Source organism: Myotis yumanensis, unplaced genomic scaffold (assembly GCF_028538775.1).
Source record: "Myotis yumanensis isolate MYYU_CA2020_CCGP unplaced genomic scaffold, mMyoYum1.0.hap1 SCAF_7, whole genome shotgun sequence".
Lineage (NCBI taxonomy): Eukaryota > Metazoa > Chordata > Mammalia > Chiroptera > Vespertilionidae > Myotis > Myotis yumanensis.
In genome coordinates this window covers 84,548,471-84,568,516 of record NW_027223758.1, presented here as the reverse complement: position 1 = coordinate 84,568,516, position 20,046 = coordinate 84,548,471, and the positions used below count along the sequence as shown (strand labels likewise).

Below are 20,046 nucleotides of genomic sequence, written 5' to 3'. Positions count from 1 at the left end.
TAGGGGGTGTGTAGGAGGCAGCCGACCAATGATTCTCTCTCATCATTGATGTTTCTGTCTGTCTCTCCCTCTTTCTTCTCTGAAATCAATAAACATATGTATTTTTTAAAAAAGTAATAAAATAAAATGGGGATCACAGTAAGAGTGCTGGCCTCAGGTTTGCTGTAAGAATCAATCGGATAGTCTATGTCATATATACTCCAACGTTTGGCACCTAGAAATATGTAAGATGTATCATCTATTAGCATAACCATCTGCTTCTAGAACTTTGAATATGTAACCCCCCCACCCCCCTTCTAGGACATATTGCCCACTTTATCCAAAACGGGGCCAGACAATAAGTAATTATTGATGAATGGATGTATGCAGTGGTTGGAGAGTCCAGAGAAGGAGGAATGATGGGGTGAGGGAGGCTCCCAAATTCTGCCCGTTACATCCAGGTTTTTGGGTTGGTTTGTTCTAGCAATAAGTCATTTAAATTGTTGGGACTTTAAATCAGTCCTTTCGGGACCTGCAGTGTTTGTTGAGCAGGAAGGGGCAGCAGCAGTTAAAGCTCCAGTTGCTGGTGCAGCCATCAGTCACGAGGAGGCCGCTCGGCCTGGAACAAGGCGTCCAGTCCTCAGATTAAACGCTGCTCCAACAGGATTAGGGCGGGAAGCGGCGCAGCTGCGGCGCTGGCCCAGGCTGTCGGGAACTCTCCACTGAGCGATGCCGCCATCTAGCGGCGGCGCGGGGGACGGCACTGGGCAGAGCTGTTCCATTCGGTGCAGAAGAGCCTCAGAACTGCAGTCCTTTCTTTAGAAAGTGCGGGTGAGACCCGGCACGAGGGGGGGATTGGGGGGAAAGCACAGCCAGGCGGCGGCGGAGAAAGACCTCAGCACAGTTTGGGGAAGTAAAAGGCGCAAGTGATGCTCGTGCCCACCTAGAACAACTCGTCCGTATCAGAGGACAATTCCCTCCCCCTCCCCCAGACCATCTACACTTTGACCCCCCCCCCCCCCACGTCCCCCTTCACTTTCCAACACTCTGTGCTGACCCTTTATCCTGATCAGACCCTGCTTCACCTTCTCATTTCCCTTCTGTGCTAGGCATTCGGGGCTGGGAAAATTGAGCCGAGTCATCCCATTTGGCTACCGTCCCAGAGCCGCAGTCCCCGGACCCGCGCACGCCAACACCTCCGCACGCGCCGCAGGTAAGGGGCTGGGGCTCCCCAGTCCCCTCTGCACTGTCATTCTGGTCACTGATATCATATCTGAGCGGGTTGATGTTCTCTTTGCAAAACTGAAGTGGGTGATGTGGACCATGATAAATGGATCACAAGCTCTGCCAATCCAATCATTATCGATCCACCTATGATCAATACATGGGTTGTAGATCATTATGTTCCATCAGCTAAGAGCTTCAGGATGAAGGGAGCTGAAGGGAAGATACTGGTGCTTCAAACGCGAGTGTTTCCGTAGTGTGTCAGCACAAGGCACCATCTAAGAGCTGGACCTGTCCCAGAATATAGTGATGGACAGTACCAAGCCAGGGGCTGCTTAGCAAGAGGCATGGGGCTTGTTTGAGAGAGTTTAGGAAAGTCTGAGGCATGAGCCAAGACAGGCCATTTGCATGAAAAAATTGCTGGACGTGGGCAGGCAAGTTGCATGGGCCAGGGTCTCAGGGAATCACCAGGGCAGGGTGAGCGGTGATAGCTGGTTGATGGAGATAGATATGGTGCCCGCCAGCCAGCTCTCTGGAGGGTGCAGCAAAGGAACAGTGGCTCTGCGGGCACTTCTGTCTGGGAGAAAGCTGCCTCCGGCTCTCTCCCTGAAGCCAGGCAATTCAGTTTCTCCCTTCCGTCCTGGTGCCTTTCCAGCTGCTGCCCCGATACTGGAGCTCAGAGCTAGTGAGTCTGAGTGAGTGGTGCAAGGGCCCTTTAAGAGGAACGCCTGGGCCTCCAATAGCCCTGTGTCTTTCTCAGTCACACTTCCTGCTGGTTTTTTACAGCCAAAAGTTATGGGGACTTCTCTTCCTGGCACTGGAACCTGGGCTGGGGGCCTGGTGTGGGGCTGAGACCTGCGCTCCCCAGGGGTACCTCCGCCGCCGAGATATCCCTGCTGATTTTCATCTGCCTCACGTGGGTGTGGGAAAGGCCCATTTATGTGTCTACCAGTCTCCACGTGGCCTCTTTTGTCCTTTGTTGTAGGAATTCTGTCCAGCTAGATTTCAGGTGGTCCTGAATGATGGTTGTTCTGTAGGTTATTTGTGATTTTGATGTGGTTTGGGAGGATGTTAGTGCCACGTGTACTTACGCCATTATCTTTAAAAAAAAATTATATATTGACTTCAGAGAGGAAGGGAGAGGGAGAGAAAGATAGAAACATCAATGACGAGAGAGAATAATTGACTGGCTGCCTCCTGCAGGCCCCACACAGGGGTTCAAGCCCACAACCTAGGCATGTGCCCTGAGTGTTACCAAATCACCTGGGGGGAGGGGGGGAGCAAAGATGGTGGAGCAACCCAATCCCCACGCACCTCCAGGTCAATCGGCGTCAAATGTCCCAAAGCATTTACCAGCTCCTGCATTTAAATACATTCAAGACTCAGGAGTAATCAGTAGGGTGGCCAGCTGATTCCGGTTTGTCCAGGACGTTCCTGGCCTTAGCCCTGGAAGTCCCATGTTCCAGGGAACCCCTCAGGCTCAGGTAAACCAAGGTCACCAGTTACCCTAGCTCAGTGACTGCCCATTAGAATTTCACAGTAAGCTTTAAAAATTCCTGCTGCTGGGCCCGCCTCCAGAGGTGATGTTAGACTGGGGCTGGGAGCAGCCAGGGCATGAGGAGGTTGAAAAGTTCCTCTGAATTCTAATGCTGCCAGGGTAGAGAACCACTGAAGCTCCTTGCCTGCCATTGCTCCTACTAAAAATATTTCTAAACCCAAACAAAGTCAATGATTCTAATGAAGTTGGACCCATACCACACACCATATACAAAAATGGACTCAAAATGGGTCAACAGTCTAAATATAACTAAAACTATAAAAATCTTAGAAGAAAACATAGGGATAAATCTGTTTGACCTTGGATTTGGCGATGGATTTTTAGATAGAACACTAAAAGCATGAATAACAACACTGAAAATAGATAAATTAGACGTTGTCAAAATTAAAGACTATTGTGTATCAAAAAACATTAATTTTTTTAAGTTATTGATTTTAGAGAGAGAAAGAAAGGGATGGAGAGAGAGAGAGAGAAACATTGATTTGTCGTTTCACTTATTTATGCATTCATTGGTTGATTCTTGTATGCGCCCTGACTGGGGATTGAGCCTGTAACCTTGATGTATCAGGACAACGCTCTAACCAACTGTGCTACCTGGCCAGGCCCAAAAGACATTATTAAGAAAGTAAAAAGCCAATCTACAAAGGGAAAAGTATTTGTAAATCTTATATCTGATAAGGGTCTTCTATCCAGAATATATAAAGAACTCTACGACTCAAAAGAAAAAGATAACCCACTAAAAAATGGGCAAAGGATATGAATAGACATTTCTTTGAAAAAGATACACAATCACCAACAAGCGCACAAAAAATGCCATTAGTCACCAGGGAAGTGCAAATCAAATCCACAGTGACATAACACGGCATGCCCACTAGGATGGCTATCAGAATAATTTGAAAAGCTGGAAAATAACAACTGTTGGTGATGTGGAGAAATTGGAATCTTCGCACATTGCTGGTGGAAATGTAAAATGGTACAGCCACTATGGAAAGCAGTTTGGTGGTTCCTCAGAAAGATAAACATAGAGCTATCTTCTGACTCAGCAATTCCACTCCTAGGTACGTACCCCAAAGAATTAAAAGTAGATACTCAAACAAATGCCAGTGTTCATAGCAGCACTCCTCACAGACTGTGAAAGCAAACCAGAAGGTGGAAACAACCCTAGTGTCTGTCAGCAGATGAATGGATAAACAAAATGTGGTATATCCATGTAACGGAATATTACCCAGGCATGAAAAGGAATGAAGTAGCAATATGAACTCCACCATGGATGAACCTCAAAAACATGTGAAGAGAAAGAATCCAGCTCAAAAGGTCACAGTATTGGATGAATCCACCTATATAGAATATCCAGAACACGGTAAATTAATAGAGATAGAAAGCAGATTAATGGTTGCCAGGGGCTGGAGAGGGCAGAATGGGGAGTGACTTCTTAACTTGTAGGGTGATGGAAAAGTTTAGGACTAAATAGAAGTGGTAGTTATACCACACTGTTAAAATAGTTGGTGGTATCCACTCCTGTTCAACATAGTACTGGAAGTATTAGCCATTGCAATTAGGCAAGAAGAAGAAATAAAAGGCATCCAAATTGGAAAAGAGGAAGTAAAACTGTCCTTATTTGCAGATGACATGATATTATACATACAAAACCCTAGAGACTCCATCAAAAAGCTACTAGACTTAATACATGAATTTGGCAATGTAGCAGGATACAAAATTAACCCCAAGAAATCTGAGGCATTTCTATACACCAATAGTGAACTTTCAGAAAGAGAGATTAGAAAAACAATCCCATTTACCATCGCACCAAAAAAATTAAGATACCTAGGAATAAACTTAACTAAAGAGGTTAAAGACCTCTACTCAGAAAACTACAGGACGTTGAAAAAAGAGATAGAGGAAGACATAAACAGATGGAAGAACATACCATGTTCTTGGATTGGTAGAATCAACATCATTAAAATGTCCATACTACCCAAAGCAATCTATAAATTCAACGCACTTCCCATTAAAATACCAATGGCCTTCTTCAAAGATCTAGAACGAACTCTCCAAAAATTCATCTGGAATAAAAAAAGACCCCGAATAGCTGCAGCGATCCTGAGAAAGAACAAAGTAGGTGGGATCTCAATGCCAGATATCAAACTGTATTACAAAGTCACTGTTCTCAAAACTGCCTGGTACTGGCACAAGAACAGACATATAGACCAGTGGAATAGAATAGAGAGTCCAGAAATTAGCCCGAACCAATATGCTCAATTAATTTTTGACAAAGGAGGCATGAACATACAATGGAGCCAAGATAGTCTCTTCAATAAATGGTGTTGGGAAAATTGGACAGATATATGCAAGAAAATGAAACTAGACCACCAACTTACACCATACACAAGAATAAACTCAAAATGGATAAAGGACTTAAATGTACGACAGGAAACCATAAAAATCCTAGAAGAATACAAAGGCAACAAAATCTCAGACTTAAACCAAAACAATTTCTTCACTGATACAGCTCCTAGGGCAGTTGAAACTAAAGAGAAACTGAACAAATGGGACTACATCAAAATAAAAAGCTTCTGCACAGCAAAAGAAACCATCAACAAAACAACAAGAAAACCCACCTCTTGGGAAAACATATTTGCCAACGTCATATCTGATAAGGGCTTAATCTCCAAAATTTATAGGGAACTCATACAACTTAACAAAAAGAAGATAAACAATCCAATCAAAAAATGGGCAAAGGATCTAAATAGACACCTTTCAAAAGAGGACATTCAGAAAGCCAAGAGGCATATGAAAACATGCTCAAAGTCACTAATCATCCGAGAGATGCAAATCAAAACAACAATGAGGTACCATCTCACACCTGTCAGAATGGCCATCATCAACAAATCAACAAACGACAAGTGCTGGAGAGGATGTGGAGAAAAAGGAACACTTGTGCACTGCTGGTGGGAATGCAGACTGGTGCAGCCACTATGGAAGGCAGTATGGAGGTTCCTCAAAAAATTGGAAATGGAACTCCCATTTGACCCTGTGATCCCACTACTAGGAATATATCCCAAGAAACCAGAAACACCTATCAGAAAGGATATATGTAACCAGATGTTCATAGCAGCACAATTCACCATAGCTAAGATCTGGAAACAGCCTAAGTGCCCATCAGTAGATGAATGGATTAGAAAACTGTGGTACATCTACACGATGGAATACTATGCTGCTGTTAAAAAGAAGGAACTCCTACCATTTGCAACATCATGGATGGAACTGGAGAGCATTATGCTAAGTGAAACAAGCCAGTCAATGAAGGAAAAATACCACATGATCTCACTCATTCATGGATAATAAAGACCATTACAAACTTTTGAACAATAATAGATACAGAGGCAGAGCTGCCTCAAACTGATTGTCAAACTGCAGTGGGAAGGCCAGAGAGAGTTGGGGGGCAGGAGGGAGGGGAGTAAGAGATCAACCAAAGGACTTGTATGCATGCATATAAGCATAACTAATGGACATAAGACACTGGGGGGTAAGGGAGGGTAGGGGTTTGTCAAGGGCGGGGGGGAAAAAAGGACACTTATGTAATACCCTTTGTAATACTTTAAGCGAAAAAAAAAAATAGTTGGTGGTATGTTATCTGAATTTCACCTCAATAAAAAAATTAATGGTTTACTCTTATCTACAAAATACAATTGAGACTAAACTCTTTAGCGGTCAAAGTCCTCCACAGCTGATCTTTACTTCCTGTAGCCTTATCTTTTATCACTCCCATGATGCTAACTGCCTGTTCATGGCATTCCACTGAAATCCCAGCGTGTCAAATACACTCTGCCTCGCCTTGAAAGCTCACCCACATGGCGAGGGAGGTCTCTACCAGCAGTTCCAGCCACAGTCCTCTCTTGATTCTTGTAGCTCTTAACTTTACACCCTTGCACTCAAAGCCTGGTCCTGGGACCAGAAGCATTGCTGTCCCCTGGGAGCTTATCAGAGGGGCAGAACCTGGTGCCCAACCCCAGACCCACTGAGTCCAAATCTGCATTTTAACATGATCCTCTGGTGGTTAAGTCTGAGAAGCACAGGCTTATACTAGTGGGCCTCAAATTAGTGTAGATCAGCATCACTTTGTGAGCTGTATTTATTTATAATATACTAGAGGCCCAGTGCACGGATTCATGCACCAGCGAGGTCCCTCAGCCTGGCCTGTGCCCTCTCACAATCCAGGACTCCTCAGGGGATGTCGGACTACCAGGGATTGGGCCGAAACTGGCAGTCCGACATCCCCCGAGAAATGTAGTAGTGCACAAAGTAGCAGGTAGCTGGGGAGGAGCCCAAGCCTTGGCCGGGCACTGCGCTACTCCCGCTCATCCGGGCCCCACTTCACCTGCTGCCGCTGCCACCGCCTAGAGGCTCTCACCGCAGCAGCTCCGTTTGACAGCTGTGAGCCCGGCTTCTGGCTGAGCAGTGCTCCCACTGTGGCAGTGCACTGACCACCAGGGAGTAACTCCTGGGTTGAGTGTCTGCCCCCTAGTGGTTAGTGTGCATCATAGCTACTGGTCGACCGGTCGCTTAGGCTTTTATACACATAAACATTTTAAACAATATATACACATGGTTAAATGACAAATTATATATATATATATATATATATATATATATATATATATATATATTTTTTAAGTAGTGAAAAAAGTCTCCCTCCTACCTCAGTTGCTCAGATTTCTACCCGGATGCAATTTTTGTTCAAGTCTCTTGGATATTCTCCCCTGCTCTATGCATATGCAAGCATACATGTCCATATTGGTTTCCTCCCTCATTTTGTGATTACACAGAGGTTAGCCCACTTACACACTGATTTTCACTTTTCACTCAACAGTATATGTTGAAGATCACTTAAGCACACGTAGACTGCACAATATTGTTTTAATGGCTGCATAGGAGCCATCCTATAGTTGTATAGTTGTAGTATATATGTGTAATTTCTTTCTAGTACTATTAAGGACATTATAGTATGTTGTTCATTACAAAGCTCCGTTCCCTATCCTTTGTGAATATCTTTGAGTGTATGATGTGTCAGTGATGAAAGATTTGCAGAAAGATAGGTACAGTTTAAACATTGTAAGAGATATTAAAATCTCCCCTAAAAAGCAGAACCAATTTACATTCTTGGGAAGCCTTAAAGAATTTTTCAGGCTACTTTTCACTTCAACTCCATGGGTGGGGCCCAGAATCTGTATTTTATTTCTTTGGTGATTCTGATACTACAAGACTGTGGGATGGGCCGGGAACCAGGGCAGACCATCTTGAACCCTGTACTGTGATTCCCCTTGAGCTGCCTCAGATTGCTCTTTATCATTTTATGTGACTGTTTAATCTTCTCACCAAGGTGACAGGTTCCTAAGGACGGGCCTCAGGGATGTTGCTTCTTTATATTCTTACCCGATACAGCACTATGTATGATGATGCTTGTTGATGATAAGGCTTTGAAGAATGTGAGTGGCTCATATAATGATGATTTTTTTTTAGCTCCATGGACCAAACACAGAGAAGAATCCTGGGCCAGCCCCTTTCTATGCCCACCGCACAGCCCAAGAAGAAAAGGACTTCCATGATGTCTTTCTTTTCCAAGGTCTGACACAAAATATTGTGAACGAATGTCCCTCCCAGCAGCCACTGTGTAACCTGTGTGCTGGCCTGGTCTGCACTAGTCCAGCTGGCTCCACAGAGGTTCCTTCTTCTGAAAAAATGTCTGATGATAGTTCTTTAAACACGGAGAGAATGTTTATAGAGTCACAAGATGAGTTGAGATGAATATAGCTTGCTGTGAAATTAATAACAAAAATATAGACTGAAAAATGAATATCCAGAGATAATGGCGAGACGTGGTAATCACCCAAACACCAAATAAGGCTGTTGATCCCGTGTCCAGCTCCCCACCCCAGCCCATTACTAAGGATGGTGAAGAGGTGGCTTTTTCTTGGTCTCATCTGCATCTTGCATCGTCTTGGTTCTGACTCCAGGACGTGTTGCCATGTCCTGTGTTGTGCAGAACCCAGGGCCTTCCTGGTCTCAGGGCTCAGAGGCTCACTGCAGAGGTAACCATCTCTTGATCCGCAGTCACTTCGAGTTCAGTCCTTGAAGTACAGGTTTCTGCATTGGCCACAAAGCATTGCCCAATTTTTTATTTCTCTGCACTTATTTTCCTAATTGTAAATTGCTCAGATGTGTGCATTCTGGGGTGGGACATCCTGCAGGTGCCCGGAAACGTTTGTAGATGTGCGTTGCTCTTGCATCAAAGGCTGTTGGGAAGTTGAGTAACATGAGTACTGAACATTGACCCTTGGATTTAGCCATATTGCTGCCTGGGGAAGGGAGCCCATCAACCTGACTGCAGAAGGTTCAAGGGAGAATGGAGAGGAAGTGGAGAAATCAAGTATAGGCATGATTTTCAAGGTGTTTAGCTACAAAGTAGAGCAGAAAAAATGGCGGAGGAGGCAGAAGAGTCCAGGAAGCTCTTTTTTTCTGAGATGGGAGGAATACAGAGATCCTAGTCCAGTCAAAGGGCTCCCTACTCTCAGCTCACACCAGCTCTTCCCCATCCCCTTTTCTTTACAGTTCTATCAAGCCCTCCGCTGGCCTAGAGCACCTCTGTTCTTAATTCCCCCAAGCCATCACCAACACCAGGTCTGCATTTTTTAAAAATATATTTTTATTGATTTCAGGGAGGAAGGGAGAGGTAGAGAGAGATATAAAAATCAATGATGAGAGAATCATTGATCAGTTGCCTCCTGCACGCCACCTACTGGGAATCTAGCCTGTACCCGGGCATGTGCCCTGACCGGGAATTGAACCATGACCTCCTGGTTCATAGGTCAACACTCAATCACTGAGCCACACCAGCCGGGCTGCATTATTTTTTTTTTACTCCCTTCCCCCCCCCCCCCCATCAATTTCTTCATTATGTAGATAAAACTACATAAATATAGAGCGTGGGGCAAGAGTAGGTTTAATATAGTTGTGAGTATACGAAACACAGAGTTCATTCTTGTATTGTTATTTATTCATTATTGTTATTATTTTCCATACAAACAACTATAAACTTACTTTGCTCCCACCTGTATTTCCAGCAAAAAAGTCAGGTGTCTTCAGAAGGAGAAAGAATGTGTAAAATTGAGCTGGCAACACAGGGCTTTCTCTAGAGGAAGGGATTGGGGTTGGGGTTGGGTATGACTCTGAACACTCCCAAATCGATACATTCTGACTCACTACCCAGGTCTCTTGGAAACTGAGGTTCCAGAAGAGGGAGCATTTGAAGAATGTGCTTTACATCTTGGCAGAAAGAGCCCGGGACCCCAGTGCTAAAAAGCGTCACATGGCAGTGAGAGGCCTGGGAGCCATGGCCTGTGAGAACCCCGACAAGGTAGGAAGGGACGGTGGCCTGGAGTCCCCAGGACTGGGCTGTGGTCTCTCAGATACTAGTTACTATTGCTGTGTAACAGATCACCACAGACCTAGCATTTATTAGCTTGCCGTTTCCTTGGGTCAGGAGTCCAGGTACAGCTTAGCTGGGTCCTCTGTCCAGGGTCTTGCAAGGCTGCAATCAACGTGTGGGCCAGATTACATTCCTTTCTGAAGCAGGGAGTCCTCTTCCGAGCTTATAGGGCCATTGGGAGAATTCACTTCCTTCCAGTTGTAGGACAAAGGTCCCTGCTTCTTTGCTGGCTGTCAGTTGGGGGCCACCCTTAGCTCCTAGAGGCGCCCACTCATAACATGGTAGCTTACTTCTTCAAGGTCAGCAAAGTCTCTGCTAAGAAGGAGTCTTATGTCATGTAAGTAACCATGGGAATGACATCCCATGAGTGTTATCATCTATACTAATAAAAGGGTAATATGTTAATTAGACCAGACATCTTCTGGACATCCTTCCGGACAAAGCCACGGTGGCAGGGGCCGAGGCAGAGGCGGTTAGGGGCGATCAGGTCAGCAGGGGAGGGCAGTTAGGGGTGATCAGGTCAGCAGGCAGAGGTGGTTAGGAGTGATCAGGTAGGGAGGCAGGTGAGCGGTTAGGAGCCAGCGGTCCCGGATTGCGAGAGGGATGTCCAACTGCTGGTTTAGGCCCAATCCCGCAGGTGGACATCCCCTGAGGGGTCCCGGATCAGAGAGGGTGCAGGCCGGGCTGAGGGACCCCCCATGCACAAATTTTGTTCACTGGGCCTCTAGTCCTATATAATAAAGAGCTAATATGCTAATTAGACCAGACGGCAGAACGACCTTCTGGAACAGTCTTCCGGAATGACCTTCTGGAATGACCAGTGGGTGGGGGGCGGGGCCATGAGGCAGCCGGGATTGCAAGGGCTGAGCCCCTTGCATGAATTTCATGCATCGGGCCTCTGGTATTCAATAAGAGGCTAGAAGTAACTCACCAGTTCCTCCCACACTCAGGAAGGAGATCGAACAAGGACATACTCACTGGGGTCAGAACACCTCAGTATTCTCAGCCTTGGGAAAGAGTTGCAGGCAGGATTAGCACACAGCTGGACATCACCACTTTGGTGAATTCAAATTATTTTCTAATAATTTGTTCTTGTTTATCATCTCTTCTTTTAGCATCTGTCAACTTCAGTGACCATTTCATCATGTCCCCAGTATGCCTCAGAAACCTAGATTATCCAGTCCAACCCCCTCCTTGACACGCCCTGCCTAACCTCATCCACCCATGGGCCACGCTCCAGATCACTCTGTGATCTCCTTCTAAGACTGACTTGGGCTCTTGGGTCAGATGAATGGAAGCATTTGTTATTTATTTATTTATTTTTGAAGTGTTTGTATTTTGATGAGAGTTGTTGTGGTAGATCCTGAAGAAAGTCCTAGCTTATTGTACAATTAGAAGTGGAGTTGCTTTTCAACTTACGGGGAGCAATTCCTGTGCTACTAATGCTATTAAACCTTTGATAACAGGTGAGAAAATATAAGAAAGTTGTCCTAGACATGCTGGTGCATGGATTGTATGATCCCATGAGTTCGGAAGTCATCCACGAGAGTCTGGAGACTCTGACCATCATCCTGGGCAAGATCCAAGGGAAAGGTTTGGGCTCCTTCTTCATAGACATCACTCTGCAGACCAGGACTCTACTAGATGACGTAAGTGAGATGACTCAGAAAAATTACAGGTTATGAAAACCAAATTGGGGCTTGAAATGTGAGGCCTGGGTGTTGCTCAGGGAACAAGATCTCTATTATTCACTTATTTACTAACAAATCTTTTTTTAAAATTAAATTTATTGCGGTGACACTGCTTAACAAGATTACATAGGTTTCAAGTGTACATTTCTGTATATTGCATTGTGTGCTCACCACCCAAAGTCAATTAATCTTCTGTCACCATATATTTGTCTCCCTTTACCCTTTATTACCCCTCACCCCCCTTCCCTTTAGTCACCACCAAACTGTTGTCTGTGTCTATGAGTTTCAGTTTTATATCCCACATATGAGTGAAATCATGTGGTTTTTAGTTTTTCCTGACTGACTTATTTCACTTCGCATAATATTCTCAAGGTCCATCCATGTTGTCACAAATGGCAGTATTTCATCCTTTCTTATGGCTGAGTAGTATTCCATTGTATATCAGTGATTCCCAAAGTGGGCGCTACCGCCCCCCCTGGTGGGCGCTGCAGCGATCCAGGGGGGTGGTAATGGCCACAGGTGCATTTGGGGGCGATGAGTAACTGCTATTAAAATTTTTAAAAAATTAATTTCCAGGGGCTGAGTAATATTTTTTCTGGGAAGAGGGCAGTAGGCCAAATAAGTTTGGGAACCACTGGTATATATGTATCTATCTTCTCTATCCAATTATCTGTCAAAGGACACTGGTTGTTTCCATATCTTGGCCACCATGAATAATGCTACAATGAACTTAAGGATGTATATATCTTTGGGAATAAATGTTTTCAATTTTTTTCAGGTAGATATCCAGAAGAGGGATTACTGGGTCATATGGCAACTCTATTCTTAACTTTTTTGAGGAACCTCCATACTGTTTTCCATAGTAGCTGTACCACTGTATATACTCACCAATAGTGAATGAGGGTTCCTTTTTCTCCACAACCTCCCCAACACTTGTTATTACTTGTCTTGTTGATAATAGCCATTCTAACAGTTGTGAGGTGGTATCTCATTGTGGTTTTGATCTGCATTTCCCTAATAGCTAGTGGAGTTAAGCATCATCTCTCTACATAAAAGGTTAATATGCTAAGTGTCTGACCATCTGACCGGTCTCTATGATGCGCACTGCCCACCAGGGAGCAGACACTCAACACAGGAGCTGCTGTGATGTGCACTGGCCATTTACAGAGAAATGGCACTGTGGACCTAGCGCCAACAAAGCAACACTTGGCTTCCCCAAAGTGGGACACAGCCCTGCCACCACCCTGGAGCGACACCCCACCAAATCACAGCCAACACTGCCGAGACCCCATAGCGCAAAATGTGGCCCACAACCCAGCCCAGCCCAGAAACGGTGGCTGTGGGCGCCGGATAATGACATCACGTAGCAACGCCCGCTTCCTCTCCCTAGCGACTAGCCTCCTTGCAGTTTCTTCAGCCCAGGAACACGATTTTAACCAAATGTCTGTGAAGCATTTTCCCATGCCTCATCTCATTTGATCTTCACAGAAGTCCTGGAGTAGGTAGAGAGGAGACTTGGTGGAATCCTATTTTCTCTTCATTAGTTGGAAAACAGAGATTGAGAAAGCTTAGAAACTTGACCCGACTGAAAAGAAGTAAGATATGGTAGAACTTGAAAATGACTTCAGGTTTTCTCACTGCACAGAATATAGTCAAACACTGCTGCAGTTAAATATTTTACCCTTATAGTCAAACACTACTGCAGTTAAATAATTTACCCTTTGTTCTCCCTGTGTGATCTACAATAATAATCTGCTTCATGTTGATATTTACTGCTGTGTTGCTGACAATTACCTGAAAGAGAAGTTGGGGCGCTTCACTGGGCTGGAAAAAGTTTAGCTAAATCAGAAAGCAGGTCTAATTAAGCAAATATATATATATATATATATATATATATATATATATATATATATATATATATATATATCGCTCTCGCTGGTGCCAATTGCACATGTGTGTTTCCATCTGTCATTGTCGATTGTAAATTTGGTTGACACTTCTATTATAGAGAAAGGGCAAATAGTGATATGAAAATATTTCTTCTAATTAATTTCCTTTCAATGTGCACAAATTCATGCACTGGGCCACTAGTTTCATATATCTGTTGGCCATTTGTATATTTTCTTGGGAGACGTGTCTGTTCAGGTCCTCTGCCCATTTTTAAAAAAATGATATTTAGAGAGAGAGGAAGGAAGAGAGAGAGAGAGAGAGAGATACACATCATTGTGAGAGAGAAACATTGATCAGTTGCCTCCCATAAGTGTCCTGACTGGGGATCAAGCCCATAACCTAGGTCTGAGCCCTAGCTGAGAATCCAACCTGCCACCTTTTGGCGTATGGGAGGAAGCTCCAACCAACTGAACCACCAGGCTAGGGTGAGACCTACTTTTTTAAAATAAACCTTTTTAAAAAATTTTTGAACCATGTAAATGTATTTTATCTTTGAATCAATAAGAAATGAAAAAGAAAAGTTGGGAAGCTGAGAGGAGCACTGGTGATCCCCAAGTCCAGTCCTCTTTCTTGTCTGCTGGTGAAGAGGTTCATTGAAGACTCAGGCCCTTTCTACCTCATCCCACCCCAGCCAGCCAGTGCTGCGGCCTGGATCTGACGGCACCCCTCTAACATGCTGTGGTTTTCTCGGATGCAGTTGCCTTTTCCCACTGACCTGGGTTTTGTTGTTTTGCTCACGGGGAACCCGCAGGAGAATGACAGCCTGAGATACTCGGCCTTTGTCTTGTTTGGACAATTGCCTGCCTTTGCTGGGCGGAAATGGAAGAAATTTTTCACCAATCAAGTTAAGCAGACTCAAGATTCCCTCCTGATCCATTTACAGGACAGAAATCCCCAGGTTGCCAAGGTAAGTCCGTGACTCTCCCATCGACCGCTAGGGATCTCCCTGCCTTTCCTACAGGGAGTCCTGACGCGCCAGACTCTCAGCTCCTGCCAGTTCAGTTACAAATGCTTAGCAGCCCATCCACGTGAATCCTGGGAAAAGTATCTCCTCCGCGTGTAACCTCGCTCTGAGCAAGTGTCCTTTCCCATGTGCTCCTGCCCCACTGCCCACTCCCAGCACCCGGCAGTGCGAGATGAGTTCAGGTTAATGCCGGGTGGGGCAGAGAGGCTCAGGTTTAAGCCACGGGCAGTCCCCATAATGAGACATTTATTCATGCCTGTTAGCTTCTGTCACTGCACCTAGTATAGACTTCCTACCTCTGGCTTCTCAATTCCCTGTGGAACTTGTGTCTCATTCTTGGAGAAAATGTGTCCTAACAGCTTTGGATCAGCCATGGGGATGCTCTGGAGTGGGACAGGGCGAGTGTGTCAAAACCACTGGGAGCAAAGGGTCCCACAAAACCACTTTTCTTCTGAGAGAGAGGCGGGGTGGGGGTGGGGGGGTGGGGGAGAAATATTAGGTGGGTTAAATTTAGGAATCCAGTACCACTTTTGATGGGACAATAACAAAGGCTGTGGTAACCTACAAAGCTATGTCCTTCCTATCAGCCCCAAATGATAGACATGGTCGTTTTATGAGCATAAATCCTTTAAGGCTCAAGGTTTCAAACTTCCTGGAAGTCGCTTTCATACTCTCAGGGACCACCAGGCCCGACTGGGTGCCATCCTCTTCCTTGGTCGGGATTATAGAATTCTCTAATAAAGTATAAGATTGTCTAACCACAATGCTGTAGACCTGAAACCAATACAAAATAACATTGAATGTACACAGGGATTGAAAAGATAAAAAGAATTTCCCTAATATTTTGGGCAATGAGACGGGAACCTTCTCTTTCTCAGGCTTGCAAAACCACATTCCGAGCCTGTTCTCCCTACCTGAGGCAAAGGAAGGAGCGCAGCTTCCAGAGTGAGGACGATCAAAGGAACCCCAAGCTCTGTAGGCAGCTGGTGAGTGAGGGGCTGCGGGGAGCGGGGGCAGGAGAGAAGCCTCCCACAGGTCCCTGCCGCCCAGTGTTAATGCAGAAGGTGGCCTGGCCGGGCACACCAGGAGTTTGCCCCCCATCAAGCACTCACATTCCGATTGTAATTGACCCATAATGCAATGTAAGTGACAAAACGCCTGGAAGATGATGCACAAGCTCTATTGGCAGTTCCCGTCCAGGTCATTTGATGGACACGGGCAGTGACGCCTCAGGAATCTGCAGGTCGCTTGTGCCCGTGGTCTGCACTGGACGCGGCCTGCTCATTCTGTAGTGGGGGAGGTTTGGTAACGCCCTCCCTCACGGGGACCTTTGCTGATTTCTTTCAGAGCCTCTACCATCCCGAGCTCCTGCAGTACTTCTACGCAAATAAGATTCTGTAAACACAGAGCCGCGGGGAAATGCTTCCATGTGAGCAGATTGTAGGAGGGCTGATCTCTCCCTCTCCTAGCTCTTCAGATGCTTCTGCCGGCCTCTTGCAATTGTGATAAAAAAGGGGGTGTTGGGAGAGCAGCTGATGGCAAAGAGAATACTGCGGTGTTGTATGATGATGTCCAAAGCAAAGCTGAAGGCTTTCCCATGTCCATTTTTCCCCGTGCAAATTTGATGAACAGGTCCATATTTTCTTTAATGCATTTAAGGTCTACGTTGATTCAGTGCTTATTTCTCAGCTTGTTCCTTAAGTTCAATGCTATCACATAATCTTTTTTAAAATATATTTTTATTGATTTCAGAGAGGAAGGAAGAGGGAGAGAGAGACAGAAACATTCATGATGAGAGAGAGTCATTGATCGGCTGCCTCCTGCACGCCCCACACTGGGGAGTGAGCCGCAAGCCGGGCATGTGCCCTGACTGGGAACTGAGCCGTAAGCTCCTGGTTCATAGGTCGATGCTCAACCACTGAGCCAGCTGGTCAGGCACATCATCTATTTTTAATTTTATTTCAATTTCTGAGGCTCAGAAGAATAATGATTACTTTAAGTGTTTTTAAAATCTGCTATTGATGCTTTGCTATTTGCTAATGATATCTTTTCTCGGTAAGACCTACTTAAAGTTGGTCAAAGTACCGAGAAGGTGGTTTGGAGGAGTAGCTTCAGCTTCTCCTAACCTCCAACAGCCATCGCCTCCAAGATCATTCCAAACAAGAACTAATCAAGGGAAAACAACCTATAAAGCATGTGTTGTAAAACCTCAGGCTGATGGCACAATAGGGAATACTAAGTAACATTTATTGAGAATGTTTATGCTAAATGCTGGGCAAGTACTATTTAATACAACAGCACTGTGGGGAAGGTACTCTGAGTATCCTCATTTTATAGATAGAAAAACAAGGTGGGGACATTAAGTAACTTCCCCGAGATGACCCAGTAACGATGGAGCCAGAATTCAAACGCATATGGTCTGACTTTTGGAGCCGACATTCCACCACCACGTGGTACCGCCTTGCTAGGGAATAATTGATGGATGGTAAGAAATGTGAAAAAAATAAAGTTAAAAAGAAAAACTCCTCAGCTCCTGCTCTTCTCTTTAACTCACTTAACTTTGCTTTTTTATGTACTAAGTATACATTTTTATTAATTTAATTTGTGAGCTAAGTGTGTATTTTTCATTAATTACCTATTAGCTATTATGTCAATTTTTTGGTGATCAATCCTAGTTCCATGAGAAGTCACAGCACTCTTATAAAAGGTTTCAAGAAAATTCTCTTAGTCCCTCCCCTCTCCCCTCCAACCAGATTGCTCCCAGAGCTTCTCCTATAGAAATTCTGTTATTACCATTGAACTTGGCATTCAGGGCATACCCTAGACCAGTGATGGCGAACCTTTTGAGCTCAGCGTGTCAGCATTTTGAAAAACCCTAACTTAACTCTGGTGCCGTGTCACATATAGAAATTTTTTGATATTTGCAACCATAGTAAAACAAAGACTTATATTTTTGATATTTATTTTATATATTTAAATGCCATTTAACAAAGAAAAATCAACCAAAAAAACGAGTTCGCGTGTCACCTCTGACACGCGTGTCATAGGTTCGCCATCACTGCCCTAGACTATGTCCATTTTGAAAATGGAAAACACAAGAAGGTCATAAATGCTACAGAGGGACCTTGATGTCATCCTTAGAACCAGGAACTCAATTTTCTGCCCCAGCTCTCCAGAGATAGGACCGTGTAACACAGATGAGGCGTGAGGTGTGTCCCAGGAGAGAGAAGGATAACAGAAGGGGTAGGAGGAGGCAGGTATGAATGGGTTTTCTTTCTTCTTATTTTGCAGCTGGGGGCCCCCAGGTATAAATCTGGTTCTGCCACTTACCAGTGTGACTTTGGGTAAGTTAGCCCACCAAGCCTCAGTTTGCAGATCTGTGAAATGGGCATAATAACCCATCTCATAGATTTGCTGTGCTACAAGAATTCAATTAGATAACACTGAGCTCTTGGCACAGTACTTGGCACATGGAAGGTGCTCAGGAAATGTTAATTTTGCTCCTGACCTCCAATAGGCTCTTCCAATATTGTCTCTTCTCTTCTTGTAGCTGCCCAAGTCTCCAGTGATGCCCATTCTTGCAGTCTGGGGATTTGAGTATTATCTTGGTTCTCCCCAGTGAATGATTGTAGTACTAAGGGCAGCCCTGCATCCTGCTCCTCACCAGAACCCTAAGAGTGTAGCTTTGACCTTTACCCACCATGGGTGTTTAACAAAGATTGGTTGAATTTATTGGATTGCAAGTAAATGCTGGTGCCTTGACCAAGCGTGAATCTGCCACCTCCTGGATTTTGGAATGGCTCAATACATCTAAGTAAGTATGAGGGTCATAACTGAATGAGCATAGCAGGTCGTTCTTTCCACTGCACTCTTGTAGGGGTGTTGTTAATGATCACCCTGTTTTCCATTGATTTTTGGAGAGAGTGGAAAGGAGGGGGAGAGACAGAGAAACAGCGAGACACATTGATTGGTTGCCTCTCGCATGAGCCCATGAGCCCCGACCAGGGCCAGACAGGGGTTGGAGTTTGCAACTGAGGTGCATGCCCTTGACCAGAATTGAACCTGGGACCCTTCAGTCCACAGGCTGCCGCTCTATCCACTGAGCCAAACCAGTGAGGGCAGGAGCAGTGCCTTTTATGCTCCTCAGATGGCTCATGAGCTCTACTCTGTCCTCACAGTCCCAACAGCTCCGCTAATAATTCTGTGCTCTATCTTTTCCGTGATCTTTTGTTAATAATTAATGTCCCACCTTCTGTTTTCAAGTGTGACTGCTATAATCATGTTCCTTTCAAGCTAATGAATTCCTGCAGCAATGTGCAAATGTTAACCAGGTAACGGCCCAAGGGTCCCTCTGCAAGAAGAACATGTTTCTGAGAAACGTAGATCAGACAGTTAACATGTGACTTCCTAAGTCACGCTGCTGGAGGCACATGCCTTTGCCCTAACACAAATGCCGCCCGAAATTCAAAGCTTTTCAACATCGTGCATTGACCGCATCAGCAGATGCAGCCACAGAGGGGAGAAGCCCATTCCCAACCGTGACATCACGTGTGCTGGAAGGACACACGATGTGGTGTAGAAAACCAGGCTTTGCGCCCTGGCATTAGCTCTTAACTTGCTGGTTATCTTCACAGCCTCAGTTTTTTCATCTGCAAAATGGAAGGGAGCCCCACTACACAGTATATGCTGGTGATCAAATGAGACAGACTGTGTAAACTGTAAAATGTCACCCCAAGAAATGGGGCATTCTTATTTACGTGGTAGCTACTCATTATTGGAGCCTGTTTGTACAGGCAAAGGGTGAAAAGAATGAAATGCAGTATTGATGCAGACCCCAATTAAAAGCTACGATCCATCTGTGAGAACCTTAGAAAGAGAAAGATAGCAGAATTAGGGACCACGCATTGGTTTACACCAGCTGCTTCTCTAGATAACACATAACCCGGTCACAGTGTGAACTAGGATCCAGTTTACAAGCTGAACATGCATCTACTTTGTACAATTTATTTACACCCAAACTTTCTCAATATGATGGGAAGCATAACCTTCAGAATTTGTGGAAAGCCTGGCAGCCTTCCTTTGGATTTTTCTAATATTGGAATCAAATTTAACTGAAACTGTTTATGTCTTTGTTAGGGAAAAGTGAATGTTTCGGTGTGTTTGGCTTTAAACCTGCTAGAATGACAACTTATTT

The 20,046-nt window shown here is 44.8% G+C and overlaps 1 protein-coding gene across 1 annotated transcript; it reads left to right on the top strand.

The window, feature by feature from the left end:
- Positions 1-742: 742 nt before the first annotated feature.
- Positions 743-17,343, top strand: MRO (maestro). The gene is made up of 8 exons (XM_070421630.1): positions 743-810; positions 1,089-1,192; positions 8,282-8,384; positions 10,029-10,175; positions 11,714-11,896; positions 14,640-14,795; positions 15,731-15,838; positions 16,200-17,343. The coding sequence occupies exons 3-8, from the start codon at positions 8,286-8,288 to the stop codon at positions 16,251-16,253; spliced, it is 747 nt and encodes a 248-aa protein (XP_070277731.1). The 5' UTR covers positions 743-810; positions 1,089-1,192; positions 8,282-8,285; the 3' UTR covers positions 16,254-17,343.
- Positions 17,344-20,046: the final 2,703 nt, after the last annotated feature.

What these genes read in the sequence shown, in the direction of transcription:
- MRO (XM_070421630.1), top strand. Translation starts at nt 8,286, where the DNA reads ATGGACCAAACACAGAGAAGAATCCTGGGCCAGCCCCTTTCTATGCCC. An exon ending in CCAGGACTCTACTAGATGAC is followed by an intron (nt 11,897 to 14,639) that starts GTAAGTGAGATG and finishes GGGAACCCGCAG; the next exon opens with GAGAATGACAGCCTGAGATA. An exon ending in CCAAGCTCTGTAGGCAGCTG is followed by an intron (nt 15,839 to 16,199) that starts GTGAGTGAGGGG and finishes GATTTCTTTCAG; the next exon opens with AGCCTCTACCATCCCGAGCT.